General features: G+C 42.4%; 1 protein-coding gene across 5 annotated transcripts in view; it reads left to right on the top strand.

Moving 5' to 3' along the window:
- RCOR1 (REST corepressor 1) overlaps window positions 1-8,209 on the top strand; it is an 88,083-nt gene extending 79,874 nt beyond the window's left edge. For 4 of the 5 annotated variants that reach the window (XM_064512062.1, XM_064512059.1, XM_064512058.1 and 1 more), the window contains 3 exons: window positions 261-318; window positions 842-1,071; window positions 3,759-8,209. In XM_064512062.1, coding sequence (XP_064368132.1) covers window positions 261-318; window positions 842-1,071; window positions 3,759-3,800 — 330 coding nt within the window. In that variant the 3' untranslated portion in view covers window positions 3,801-8,209. The other variant, XM_064512060.1, reaches the window with a different exon arrangement.
- The last annotated feature ends 5,668 nt before the right edge of the window (window positions 8,210-13,877 follow it).

The following is a 13,877-nucleotide window of genomic DNA, read 5'->3' as shown; positions in this document are numbered from 1 at the left end:
AGTTTGTGGCTCTTGATCATCTGCTCAGACTATTCCCTATCTTTTTATATTACCAGTAACTTACGGACTTAATGTATTTCACAGTTAACTGGCTGGATGCCCCATACAGTTCTTTAGAAACATTGTTACTACTAAAAAAATGATATGGTTTGACTAGCAGTTAAATCCTTGCTGTGTTGTGAGATTTTTTTATGAGCTCGGATACAAGTAAAAGTTGTTGCTTATGCAAATTAAATTACCTGATTCTTTTTGACATCTAGGTCGTTCAAAAATTTAATGCACGTTGGACCACGGACGAGCAGCTTCTTGCTGTGCAAGGTATGGAACTACAAGTCTCATTTCAGAGCAGTATTTCCCTTCAATGGGTACTGAAGGCTTTTGACATTGCTGGATATTAACACCCAAAGAAAGGAATTGAACAAAGAAACAATACTCCCGCCCTCTGCAATGTAAATAGCACCTTGAGTGTTTGCACATAGTCTCTGGTTGTCCAAGGTTTTAGAAAGTGAAACTCTGCTGGGGTCACTGTTATGCTCTTTGCTGGTGTAACTTCTCAAATAATACAGGCAGGTTTGCTGTTTTCCTGCTTGTCTCATCCTACCCAGCTCTTGTAGATCTGGCTCTGTGTGTCTTCACTACACCTCATTGACTTCTCTTTTTCCGGGGCCAGTCTTAACTGTGTCTCATGTCCAATTTACACCTTCTTTCTTGCTAGTTTAGTCAGAGAGAGGCTTGAAACTGTGACGTTCAGCTTTGGATCTTCATGCTGTGATTTGAGTGTGAGCTGTGGTCTTTGTGGAAATATCACTTTGCTTTTGTTTTGTTTTTTTGTTCCTTTCAGCAATCAGGAAATATGGCCGAGACTTTCAGGCAATCTCTGATGTGATTGGAAACAAATCTGTGGTGCAAGTCAAAAACTTTTTTGTAAATTACCGACGTCGCTTCAACATAGATGAAGTTCTACAGGAGTGGGAGGCAGAGCACGGCAAAGAGGAGACAAATGGAACCAATAGCCAGAAGCCTGTAAAATCTCCTGATAATTCCACTAAAATGTCAGAAGAAGAAGATGAGGTAAATCCAATTTAAAAGCCACGAAAAATTCCCAGTCTGAGCTTAGCTCAGATGTATAGACTCCTTGCAAAAGCCATTTTTCACAATCTTCAATCAGCCTGTTTTTACTTCTAAAATATGCTCAAATATATTTTCATTTTATTTATTTCACTTCCTCTGGATATACAGATCCCAGAGCTGACTTTGGGAATTCCAGGCATAAATGAAAGTGGGAAGAGAACACTTAATTTGCAGCAGCTTCTGATGGTATCTCATCAGCACATGGACATTTTCATGCCTTTTACTGCTGCAACACAGGTTTTTATCTCAATTGGATGCTTTCCCTGCACTCAGTTCTCCAAGCTGTTCTAGGTTTGGCTCTGAGAGACCTCAGACTTCTGAGGCAAAGCTCCTCCTTTCATTTGTGATTATGAAATGGTTTTACTTAGGGGAAGGGAAGAAGGATATAACAGGGCAAGTGTATGAAACTGTTCACTCTGGAATTGCTTAGAGGCGGAGTTTCCTTGAATTACAATGGTTTCTGTGAAGGCAGAAATTCTAGGCACAGCCTTTTCTGCTCTCCTCCTTGAAGGAGGTTCACTGAGATAATGCTTCTCCAAAGACAGTGTATGCTTAAAGTTAACTAAAAGACTGCAGAATATTTAAATATGGAAGTTACAAAAATGTAATATTAAATGTTGCAAAAGAAAAGCCCAGCCAGAGGATTGCATGTGAAAATATCTGATCTTGGGGCTCCCTTTGGCCTAATTTTATTAGACAGCTTGGCACAAAAGCTGCATCTTGTCAAATGCAAGCACATTCAACAGTGAAAGGTGAATTTGTTCTCTTATGGACTAAAGGTTGTTCCCTGTAAGATTTCTCTGCGTACTGTATATTTTTTCTAAGTTGCCCTGACTGTGGTTGGTTTACTTGTGCATTGCCATGTTCAGCCATTTGGAGAGTAGGACTTCATTGCTTCACAAATCCTAGCGATAATGTTCTTCAAAGATACCTGTATTTGGGGACTAGGTCCAATGGTATGAAACACGAACAAAGCTAAACTCAAACCTTGCATTCTCGGAGGGGGAAGGGAGAGGATTAAATTGCTTCTTTGCTCCATCTCTCAAGTCTGGAAAAATAGGGCACTCATACGAGTACCTAGCCACCCATTTGAAAAACAGATGGATAATGTCACTGCCTTTTCTGGTGACTGACAGAGTTGTATCGATCAGCAGTGCAGAATTCTTCCTCTCTGAGGCCTCAGAGATTCTTCCTGGCTTCAGATGAACCCTTTCTCCTGAAAGCTGCAGTCAAAGGGAGCTTCACTTGAGACAGGAAACAAGTGTTGGGGGTAGTAGCAGGAACTGGAGTTTGCTGATGCGGTTAAGCGTTTGGATCCTGGTGCGGAGAGGATCTTGGATGTGTCGCCAGAGGAAGAGGGAGGAGGTGGCAGGGAGACTGGAGGTGTGGGAGCATGGTCAGGGTGAAATGGCTGCTGGAACAGGAGTCATGGTCCCTAAACTAGCAGTGGGGAGTGCCCAGGCTGGACCTGAGCAAGTGCTGGGTGGTGGGAAGGGGACCAAGAAGATAGGCCGGTGGGAATGGCTGCAAAGGCCAGAGAAAAGGCTGCTGCTGCAAGAGTAAGGCAGTTTACGGTGCCCTGCAGAGCAGTGACAGATGAGGGCCAGGCCAGGCTCGGAGCCTGCCTGCACCGTGCTCTGCGTAGCAGACCAACACAGGGAAGAGCCAGGCAGGGTGGCAATGAGCTGCTGGCCCTGCCTTACCATGTTTGCCTTGCGTTAGCACCGTGTGGCTTGCGGTTCTTGATGAAGCCTATTCTGCACAGTAGGAACTGGTGTGTTGCAGCTGGGAGGAGGAAGGTGCTGGCAGCATGGGGGGGATTTTAACTACTGAGCCATAGCTTTGTGTGCAATTGCAAGAGGAAGGATGTTGCATGGTTGAGACCTAATGGTCATCATGCTGCCTGAGCAAATCGGACAGAAATGTTGCTTCCTAGAGTGACTCTAGATATGGTGCTCCTGCCTTCGGAGGTAACATAAGCACAGTGCGGTAGGCGGCTGGATGACTGGTGCCTTTTTGAGTACTTATGTGGGCTAAGTGACGTGATTGAATTATTATGTAGGTGATCTGCATGGACTAGGAGGGGAGCACTTGGTCCCTCCTGAGCAGCACAGTGCCGTGCAGCTGGGGCCTGCTCCTGAGAGCACTTCTTCCACAGGCTGTGGAAGTTGCATCAGCTGGGCTCTGTCTCATGGTAGCCAGGTGGAGGCTTAGCTGGTCTAATACCCCGGCCCTTCAGGTGCTCTTCTCTGGCAGGCCTTTCTGTCTGCCTGGCAGCCAGCCTACTAAAAGCTTTGTCAGCCCTCTGACAGCTTTGGGCTTTCCCCTTCGGCGTGTTTTCATGGCAAGTGGCCGCAGTTCCTTTTTCCGAAGCAGGGGGAGGCGAGAATGCTGATTACAAAGCAGCCTCAACTCCAGGCTTATTCTTGTTTGTGTTCCCAACAAATCCCATGTGGCTCAGAACAGGGGCAGCTGCTCTGATTCCTTACCGTATGCCAGGGTTGTCTGCCTTGTTGCTTTCAGTACCTTGGATCTAGGGTGAAGCTTGGAGATGCAAGAAAGCATGTGTGTATTCATTTTTAAACTAAACATCTCCTTTTTTTCCCCCCCCTCCCCCTTCCCTCCAGGCTACTTCTGTTCTTGATGTCAGATATGCATCTGCTTCGTGAGAAGGTGCTGTAGCCTAGAACAATTTGTGTTGACTACTGTGTTATCCAGGATATCAGGTATTAGCAAACCTCAGACAGCCATCTGCATCATATCTGTGGACAAGCAGCTATTACCAAAAAAGGCAAACGCTTCCAGTCCTGTGCTACATCTGCCTTAATCTCCCCTCATTCCTCCATACTGCCTCCACTTTCTTTCAAAAGCTCCCAGGTAGCTCAGCTCTCCATTTCATCAACGTCCTGCTTAAGCATGGGGATTTCTAGAACCAGTAACACCTGTCTGTAAATTTTGACCAACCTGCAAAACCAGGAGCTTCTTAGCAGCCCCACAGTAACTCTACACATTAGGAGTTCTTATAATACTTGGTCCGTAGGGTATAAGTATGTATTGCTGCATGGCCTTGTGGTCTCCGCTTCCTGTGTATTCTTACGATGACACTATTATTAGCGAGCTTTCTATAAAGGAGAGGCCTGTGCACATGCCAGTGGTGTCAGGTTTGTTCTGAAATGACAGGGCCTGTTAACAAGCAATCGTGAATAATGCAAAGTGATAGGAAATGTTATTTCTGAGGTTGGGTCAGTCCAAGGTTGTAAATGTAACTCATTACACTTCTGGTTTGTGCAATTCTTTCCACTGTATTTGTGTGTTCTTGCTTCATAGAAAGCTCCCTAACTGAGCATTTTATTCCTGTATATTTTAATGGCTTTTATTTAGTGCAAAAGGGAATACGTAACCTGAAACTGTTTGATACGCTATTTAACCCCTGGCATTCAGCATTTGCATTGTAACTTGTTAAATGAGTGCTACACAACTTTCTTTTTCCTGATCCTCTGTGGGATTAAGTCAAAACAAACTTTCTCTGGTGCCTCTCCTTTTGGAATATGTGCCTTTTTACATTTGGCTACCATAGGTCACTCTCTGTCCCAGTGTCTCATTCCTCTTCAGAGCGCTGTTTGCCAAAGACATCAAACTACTTCTCCCACTGGAAGCCTGTACAAGGGTTGGAACACAAAATTCAGCCTCCAAAAAGTAGTTTTTGGTCTCTTGGAACTTTAAATAGAGGAGAACCGGGTTAATTTCATTGGCCATTTTAACCCTTCTGAAGCACACATCGCTTTCATGTTCTGAACCAAAATATGCAATTTATAATCTAAGAGGTGCTTTTCCAAATACTTGGTGCGTGCAGCTTTCAAATCCCCCGCCCTCTGCTCAGAGGACCTGTGCTGTGGCCTACCTGGCTGGTTTGAACTGGAGCTGTTCTTCAAAGTCCTGTATTCAGGCTTTGCACCTTGACTGAGATGTTTGCTACTGACTGCCAAGCAGACAGTATTTAGAGAAGCTCGAAGCAGCAGTATTACTTTTTGGCCAGTGGAAAGCTGCAAAATAACACTAGTCATTTAAAAATGGTTAACTTAATGATGTTGGAAGAAACCAAAAGATGTCTTTCGGGTGCAGAAAAGGACCTTCTTTGCCCCTCTTTCTCTAGAGGGTTTGAGCCAGGATGGCACACAGCAGTGTGTGGCACCAGCCTTTCTTAACTCAACCTGAGATGAGCTAGGCCACGTCCTATGGCTGAGGTGCTCCAACTCGGAGTCTAGCCCCACACTTGGTGCTGAAGTTTGAGCAGCTGGGCCATGCTGTGCTCTGTGCTGTGACTGCTCCTTTCCCTGTACCTGGGCAAGCTAGCTTAGAGCCGGCCTGCTAACACATACAGAGCTGCGATCACACCTTCAGTGTAGGCATAACCCCAGGGAAGGCAGGGGAAGTGGCCTCGTTTAGCACTGTGGTTGTCTCCTCCTTGGACCTTGGGTGGAGGAAGTGTTTCAACATCAGGAATCAGGTGATGACACGAAATGTGAAGGAGCGGATAAGCATATCCTAGGGCAAGGCCAGAAAGTGCTCATTTCAGCTGCTTCTGCAGCTATTTCTGAACACCTTTATACTGGTAGCTCCAGACAGAGCCTCTTAGGTGCTGGGAGGTTGGAAGGGAGCTATTCCCTGCTCTGTGTGTCAGAAACCTGTAATCCCTTAAGGCAGCCCGAGTTAGTGGCAACATCTCTACAGCTATTTATGTGAACTGGCAGCTCTGGTGGTGGACCTGCACGCGCTCCTCTGGTCTGCATAAGCTGGGGATGGGGAGTCTCTAACGAGAAAGGACAGTAGTTGCTCGCCAGTGTGAATTAGGATTACAGATGGGCAAAGAGCACTATGAATTCAGCTGACACTTCTGGTGTAAAGCAGTGCTGCTCATTAGAAGTACTCTAGTATAAACTTCCTGCTGGTAGAAATGTTCTGGGACAGGCTCTTGCCACTGTAAGAGGACTGTGTAGACTTGCACCCCAGCAGGTGAAATTCATCTGTAAAAGCTTCTACTGGCTAGTTAGTTACCTGTGAGGACTTGTCATAGGTTTTTGCCCTCAAATCTCTCCATCTTGTTATCAGAAAAGTTGTGTTTTGGCTTCATCCCCAAAGGGTGGGGGGAAACATGTATAATTCATGATATTAGGAAGAAAAAAGTTGTTTGATTACTTTTCAGTTGACTGCTATCTTATTGTAGTTGATACATACAATATAATAGCACTGTATTTTAAACGTTTAGTTTTTTTACATTCTCTTTAACTATTATGTTTTTAAATGCGATAAAATCATTTTAGCTTTTAAAAGTTTAAATGGTTTGGTCTTGTTTAAGTGAAGACCCTTTTTTTCCTTTTTTTTTTTTTTTTTTTTTTTAATGGATCAAGCATTAGATATACCAACTGGTTGCATTCTGATTAGAAGGGTCCACAAAGATTACTGCATAAGACATAGAATACTCAAATTTTGTTTCTTAAACTATCAATGTGAATGTCATAATTATATATATTTTGTGGAAAATGGGAAATTATTTCTCCTAAGTATAAGTTATTGTGCAAAATATGGTATCGTTAAAGAAAATGATAGTTTAAGTTTTAGTTTTAGAAATCTTAAAGATATAAAAGTGTATTGCATATGCATAAAAAAATTTCATTTGTTCTATTTAATTTTTATGTAGTTGTGTAAAGTGCTAGGTAACTTCTTTTTTCGCTTATCCATTAAAACAACCTTGTTACTTGAATATTCGTGTTTAACTGGTTTGAAACAGTGATCAATTTTTGTAAAATAATCTTATAACCAAGGGAAAAAAATACATGCCTCAGTTGTGCTTAACAATATAGCAACAATGTACAATCAGATGCTTAAGACCATAGTAGCCATAGCTGGTAATGCAACCACAATGGTTGTGTCTTGATATATTTAATACCAATGGGGATAATGAATTCTTAATATATTTTTACAAGTTTGCAACCAGGAAGACCCCATAAATATTCACTAGAACACTTTTGTAATAGCTAATACGAGTGAAACTCTTATTCTCTTAAAGCAATGTCCTGACAAACGTTTTTCTTTCCTGTACAAACACATCTGAAACATTATGTATTAAAATATGCTCATTGTCACTTTAAATTTCAGTTTTTATCCTCTAAATCGCTAATATGCTGTTGGTATTCTTGCACACCAAATATGAGCCAAACAGTGCATTACACTAACTTGATCACTGGATTTGTGAACATAAATCTCCAAGTCAATGAACTGCAAAAATGTCATGAGAGATTTTTTCTGATCTGTGTTTTTTCAAATCTGTATGAAATTATGCGTAGCCCATTCAACAATGAGTGGCCTGATATTTACACTTAAAATCATTTTATTAGCTCCAGCTTGTCTTCAGCAAGTCAAAATCTAGTGATCTTGTGCAATGCCCCTAAAGCAAATACTTTCTGCCACTCCCTGGATTAATGCAGCTTTTCCTGTTGATAGTAAAGCACAATTGCAGTGAAAGTTACAGTTCAGAAGATGGAAGGTCAGTATAGTCTATGCATGTTGTATAATAATGAGTGTTTACATTCATATTCTCCTAAAATAAAATTTATACTGGAGTGTATAGTATTCCATTATGTAGATTTTATCAATTTTGTTAACTGCTTATAGATTGCTTAAAAAAAGTTTTTTCAAGATTTTAAAAGATGTATAAGGTTAAGTTTGCAAATATAATGGAAATGCTGTATAGCTTTTGAAGTGATAAAATACTCGTTGGGATTTTAAAGAAAGTATGTTGTAATAATGCTGTTGTAAGTAATATTTTAAATGTCTTTTTTGCCTGTTTTCTATTATTCAGCACACTTACTGTGATGAATGTTCATAGCATTATAAAATTGCTTAGCCACTGAAAAGTAACATTTGGTTTTGAATTATTTTACTGTATGAGGAATTATAGTGGGGTAAATTCCTTTGTGAAATTCTACATAATTCATTTTTCTATGATTTCCAATGTTTGCTGACATGAAATAAAATTTTTTCAAGCCATTGATGTAATAAAATATGTAGTAAAACATTATTGATGTAAAATGTTATTGATGCAATTGATCACCTTTTGAATTGAAAATTGAATTTTGCTCATCAGAACCAACAGCCAGATGCGCTGGTGGTGCCCCTTCCTGCATTGCATGTTCCGTGTATAGGTGGTGTTGGAGCACAGATTAACAGTGTTTGAAGCCGGTGGGTAGAGTCCTAGTCTTTGATGAAGATGAGATCAGGCCTTTAATACGGTGATAGTAGCTAGAGTTGCCTGGCATGCAAAGGCAGGCAGAATTCATGCCAGTGGTCTTGGAGAGATTGCTTCTCCTTTTCTCAATGGCGTAGCATATTCATCCTGTTGGCTGTGCAGTCTCACCGGTGCGTGCATTGCTTTTTGGCCAGCTGGCAGTGCTGTTGCAAGACAGATTTTGTGTTTGGGAAGCACTGGCATTGGGATCCTGGCTGCTCTTGGATGGGAGTGGCTGTGCACTTACAGCGTAGAGCCAGAATCTAGCCCGTAGGATGTGTGTGGGGACTATCTGACAAAGTAATTGCTATTGTAATGGATAGCTGAAGAATAAACTGTTGCCTGCTGTGCACAAGGGGCTAACACTTGGCTATACAATTTAACAAGATTCTCATCTTTGTCCTACAATGAAAGAAACCCATTTAAAACACATGGAAAAAATTCATCTTACCCTTCAAGCCTAGCAGTGTGTTGATGTTGCTCTCTGTGATAGTCCAAGTGGCTGGAGATTGCACTGGGGGTTGAACCTTGTTGAAGACAGAAAATACTGTCTTTTTTGAAAATCCTGCAGAGGGTTGCACTGAATGCAGCTAAGCACTAAATGGAGAAACATAGACCATACATCATAGGGTAATTAGAGGAACCTGCTTTGCATCTGTCTTGTTACATTGAACAAGCAGGTTACCAGCAGCGCTTTGTGAGCTTGGGCATTGGTGTGGCACAAATAGCAAGGCATGTTCTGGTTTGGTTGCATGTGCTACATCCAGCAGAACTAATGTGGCAAGATATTGTGGTGGTTTGCAGTGCCAGTTGTGTATGGAGGACAAATTAGTCATGCCTCTATATATTGTAAAGTAAGTGGGGGGAGACTGACTTAGGGTTTTGGAAGCATAGACATCATTTTTAAGAGTTGAAGATAGAACAGTGCTGGTACTGTATTTTTCACAACCATGAAGATTACAAAGATGCTTTGCAATAAAAAAGTAAGGTAGTGATCAGGTTTTTTTTAACGGAGTCATTTGACTCCCAAGATTTTTTCAGCCCTTAACCTTCAAATAAACAACTTCCTCCCAGCCCCCAAAGCAAAACAAAGTGAAATGTGAATAAAATAAAGAAGGACCTTGGTTCTCCGCATTTTAATCGGGGAACATCATCAGATGAGGAAACTGGGACTTACTGTGCCCAAAGACATACCGGAGGAATCTCCAGAAGAGTCCAGGAAGCAAACCTAAAGTGGTGGTGGTGGTGATGCTGCCATTTTTAAAAGCACAGGTGCTATGTTTCTGCCTAGAAATGATATTTATTTGTAAATGGAAATGCAGTACTGAATTCATGTTGGATTAAATTAAAAATGATAGACTTTAGTGTTTAGATCTTAACTAAGACACATACGTATATGGGGAAACCTTAGTTTCTAAAGCATGTGTATGTGTGCTCCTGGCCTTTCCTGTCTCTGCCAGCTGTGGGCTATAAGCAATGCAGGAGCCCAGAGAGCTTTCCCTCTTTGAGAGAAGAGCTGTTGCCTTGCAGGATGTGATATGAGCTGGAGTTCAGGCTGAACCTGAAGAGTTCAGTAATGCTGCTGTTGTGCCACTGAGATCTTAATCTAATGCCCAAGTATGAACTTTATGAAATAAAACAGTGGAAGGGTGGATTTTATTACGTAAACCGACTTCTTAGTCTGACAGACAGCAGAGGATGTTAAAACTAAGTCCCAAATCTGCGATCACATTTCCCTCTGAACCATGCTGTGTGGCTCCTGTGGTACCTGAGGTCAGTCTCCATCACTGTCCTGGGTTGCTTTGGGAGATGAGGTAAGTGGCCCTGCATTGGAAATCTCCTGTAGATAGAGGAGATGGGGAGGTTTGCAAGAAAACTATGTGGAATTGCTATTAGTTTGCAGGTGTCCCATGCAAGCACTTATATGAGAGAATAGTATCAGTAGTGGGAAGCTCCAGTTATTCTTGGCTGTAATTGTAGACTAACTTCTCTCCACCAAAGTAGTCTTTGAACCAATAAGAAGTGTGATTTCTGGTCTTGCTTTTGGCAGATAGTAAGCAAAATGCATAGGTGGATGTATGTGAGAAGAATCTCAAGAAAGGGCCTACTGAAAGAGTTAAAAAATTGTTTGCTTTTGCTGAGGAAGGGATAGAGAGGGAGTTACTATAAAATATTAAGGGAATTAGTTTCTGAAGTCATCTAAGTGGGAGATCTTGAACATACAGGAGGCCTGAACTTTTCTGCACCCTTGGCAAGTCACTTGGAAGTTTTACCTTCCGGAAGAAGGAGAAACTTGTATGGAAGAAGGCGGTAGGCCTAATCTTAAAAAGGGGTATCAGGGAGCAAGACAAGGAGTGTTAAGATAGAAGGAAGATTGATCAACCAAGAAACTTACACTGGGGAGATCATGAAATAGAAGTAAGAGAACTGAGAAATGTCAAGCTGACTTATGTTTGTTTCCAACACAAAAAAAATGGTGAAGGACAGGTAGAGATGTATGTTCTAATTCTGGGTGGACATTTTGCTTTAGTTTTCACTAAGGTAGTTTGGAGCAGGAGATGTGGGGAAGGTGCGTGAGGTGATGGAGATAAAAATGTGTACTTGTGAGATGGGAAAACCTTTCTTCATCTTCACACTTTGGGGAAGCAGATACACTTTTTGTGAAACCTAGCACATGAAACTGCATGCCTTAGCCAGACCTTTTGAAAAAGGTTATAAAATAGAAGATGGTGCTATGTGACTGAAAAAACTGAATTGATATCCAAAAGAAAGAGATGAATAGGAAATCTAGACAGCCACAGACTTGCTGATACTGCTTTGTGTGTGCAAGGTTTAGAATAAGTCATGATGGAAAGGAGAATTAGGTGAGTTAATCAAATTGAAGAATAGGCACAATGGGTTTATGAAAGAATTGTGCCTGACTAGCCATTCACAAGGTGCGGGATCCGTCAATGGATACGGATATCTCTGCCTGAGCTAGTTGCTCAGAATCCCATAGGGAGAAATAAGCTTTTCTAAGGTGTAATTAATTTAATACTAAATTAGATGTTGAAAACTGATCTAATTATTCTGTCCTGAAAGTGCTTATTTCTCTCCTTTGATTATAGACAGAGCCTAAGGCAACTGCCTCAGATGTAGCATTCCCATACCAAATAGCTGCAGGTCACTGAAGCTAGGAGTTAACTGCACCTGGGTATCGTTATGTGGGCTAATACCAAGAGGGGGCCATGAGAAGGACCCCCGCGCTGCAATGTTGCCATGCTATTTCCAGATAATGCACAAACATCACCGCAGTACAAGGCCCTTGAAAACCTTCCCTGGGATATTGTGTACAAAGCTGGTTCATCCTCTTGAAGACAGGTCAGCCTGACCAGGAACAAATGAAAGGAAGGTACTAGATTTGGTTTCTTCAGGCAGGCAGAACAAGGGCTGGGAGTTGTGCCTGTTCCCTGTAAATGCCACCACAGAGGTCACCACTTAGGGACAAGAGGCAGTGCTGGTGGCAGAGAAGCTTGGCTCAATTTTAGCCTTCTCATAACCACAGTGAGGTGTTTCTTTCAATTTTGGGGCAAATCTCTCCATTAATGCAACACTCTGCAAGCAGGCAAAGGTGGTGCCATGGTTACCAAGGTGAACTCCAAACAGCAGAAAGCTCTTGAGTGCTTCTGGGTACGGAGGAGTCCTAGGCAAGCTCAGATCACTTTTCCTTCCTCAGGAGAGCAACGGTGTGGGATTGCACGATGCAAGTGGGATTTATAGCATCTGTGGGGGCCACAGCTTTTGGTGCAAGGATGCTCCAGGAGGCATCCCTCTCTCACTGTGATTCCTCCCTTTTTCCGGGCACCCAGCTGCCGCATACAGCCAGCTAGCACATTGCAGAGGAGGCCAAACAGTTGTCTGGTATAAAAGGTGAGGAGAGGCAAGGGCATTGCGAGTATGTAAGAGGGTGATGCTGGCTGTGGCCATGGATTTCTCATCTGAGTTCGTACCAGGATGCAGCCGCTTGCTGACAGCGATGTGTGAGAGCTGGGGCCATAGGGCTGCCCAGAGCTGTCAGGTCCATGGCTATGCCCTGTGTGCAGCCTGCAGGCTGGCGTGCCCTGTAGGCTTTGCACTCTCTGTCATTGGTACCTGACCTGCTTGTTTTATTTTCCGGTATGAAAAGCTGTTCTGTTTTACTTCCCCGTGGTAGCTTCCGTTACTTCCTGTCCTGTGTCTTTTGTGATGAAGGAGGGTTAAACCTGCCTCCTGCCACCAGACACAGTGCAAAGTCTGGGACAGAGCTGGAAACTTCTGGAGTGTCCAAACAAGCAAAGGTCCCAAATCCTATGCTGTTTGCTGAAATGTGCCCTGAGGGCAGAAATAGCTCTCATGTGACTTGGTACCTTTGAAGTTCTCTATAAAAGTACCTGTATCAGCGGGGAAGGAGTCTCTTAGGACCCAATTTCCATCCTTTTGGACCCTGTGTCCCACTTGAAGTGAGAGCTCAGGTTAGAAGAACTGACATCGTTCACTAGTGCTAAAAATGTTATTCCTGTTTCCTCTCATTTTGGCCTTCCCAGTTCAACTCCAGGGACAGTTTTTCCGACGCCAAAGGTAGCTTAGCACCTCTGATCAGTATGTTGTTGCTGCTAGCATTCTCCCTTTTTTAAAAAAAAAAAAATTCAAAACAAGTATTTACATCATCCTGTTATTAATGAAGCTGAGGAAAAAACCCAAAGTAATTAACTGGATATTCTCCTTTAAGCTAACTTCCTTTTGCTGCATGGCTAGTTCTCTCTTCTCCTTGCATGATCAAATCTCACTGGTACAAATATTCTTAGAAGATAACTTTTAAGCTTAATCACATTCTCCATTAAAAGTATTTGTATAAAGGTTCCACTTTCCGCAATTAATCATGCGAGGCCCTGGATTCAGTGATGTTCTCTACTCAGGGAGCAAACAATAGGCCGTGTCCGTGCTCCGTCACAAGAGCCTTTCGCAGGCTGACTTTCAATGAGTGACCCGGGACCATAGTGGAATTCAGTGGTAGAAAAATAATCTGAGGGAACTGATATGCACACAAAGATGAACTAGTCAAGCAATTTGTTATGAATGGCACCTTCAGCCCTAGAAATGGATGTATAACTTTTCTTCCTCCAGGAGGAATTTCTGTTTTATTTTTGGGCCTTGTTAATAATGAATGCTGGGATCTGCCCCAGGCTCCAGGTTTGCAGTTCAGAATCCAGTGTCGAGAAAAATGATCTATAATAAATACCTATGAACAGACTTGCATCTTCGCTATCCTCAAATGTATGCTGCCTAATGGCTCCCTATTGTGAGATTGCAGTTCCGGCCTGTCTCTTAAGCTGCCTGTAAAATCTCTTATTATAAGAGGAGAAAACTTAAAAATAAATAAAATAAAATAAATATATATATTTTAACACATGCATCCCTAGCTTCTGCTGGGTTTCCCAAGGCA

Source organism: Dromaius novaehollandiae, chromosome 5 (assembly GCF_036370855.1).
Source record: "Dromaius novaehollandiae isolate bDroNov1 chromosome 5, bDroNov1.hap1, whole genome shotgun sequence".
Classification (NCBI taxonomy): domain Eukaryota; kingdom Metazoa; phylum Chordata; class Aves; order Casuariiformes; family Dromaiidae; genus Dromaius; species Dromaius novaehollandiae.
The sequence above is the reverse complement of the archived record's forward strand: the minus strand, read 5'-3'. Positions and strand labels throughout refer to the sequence as shown.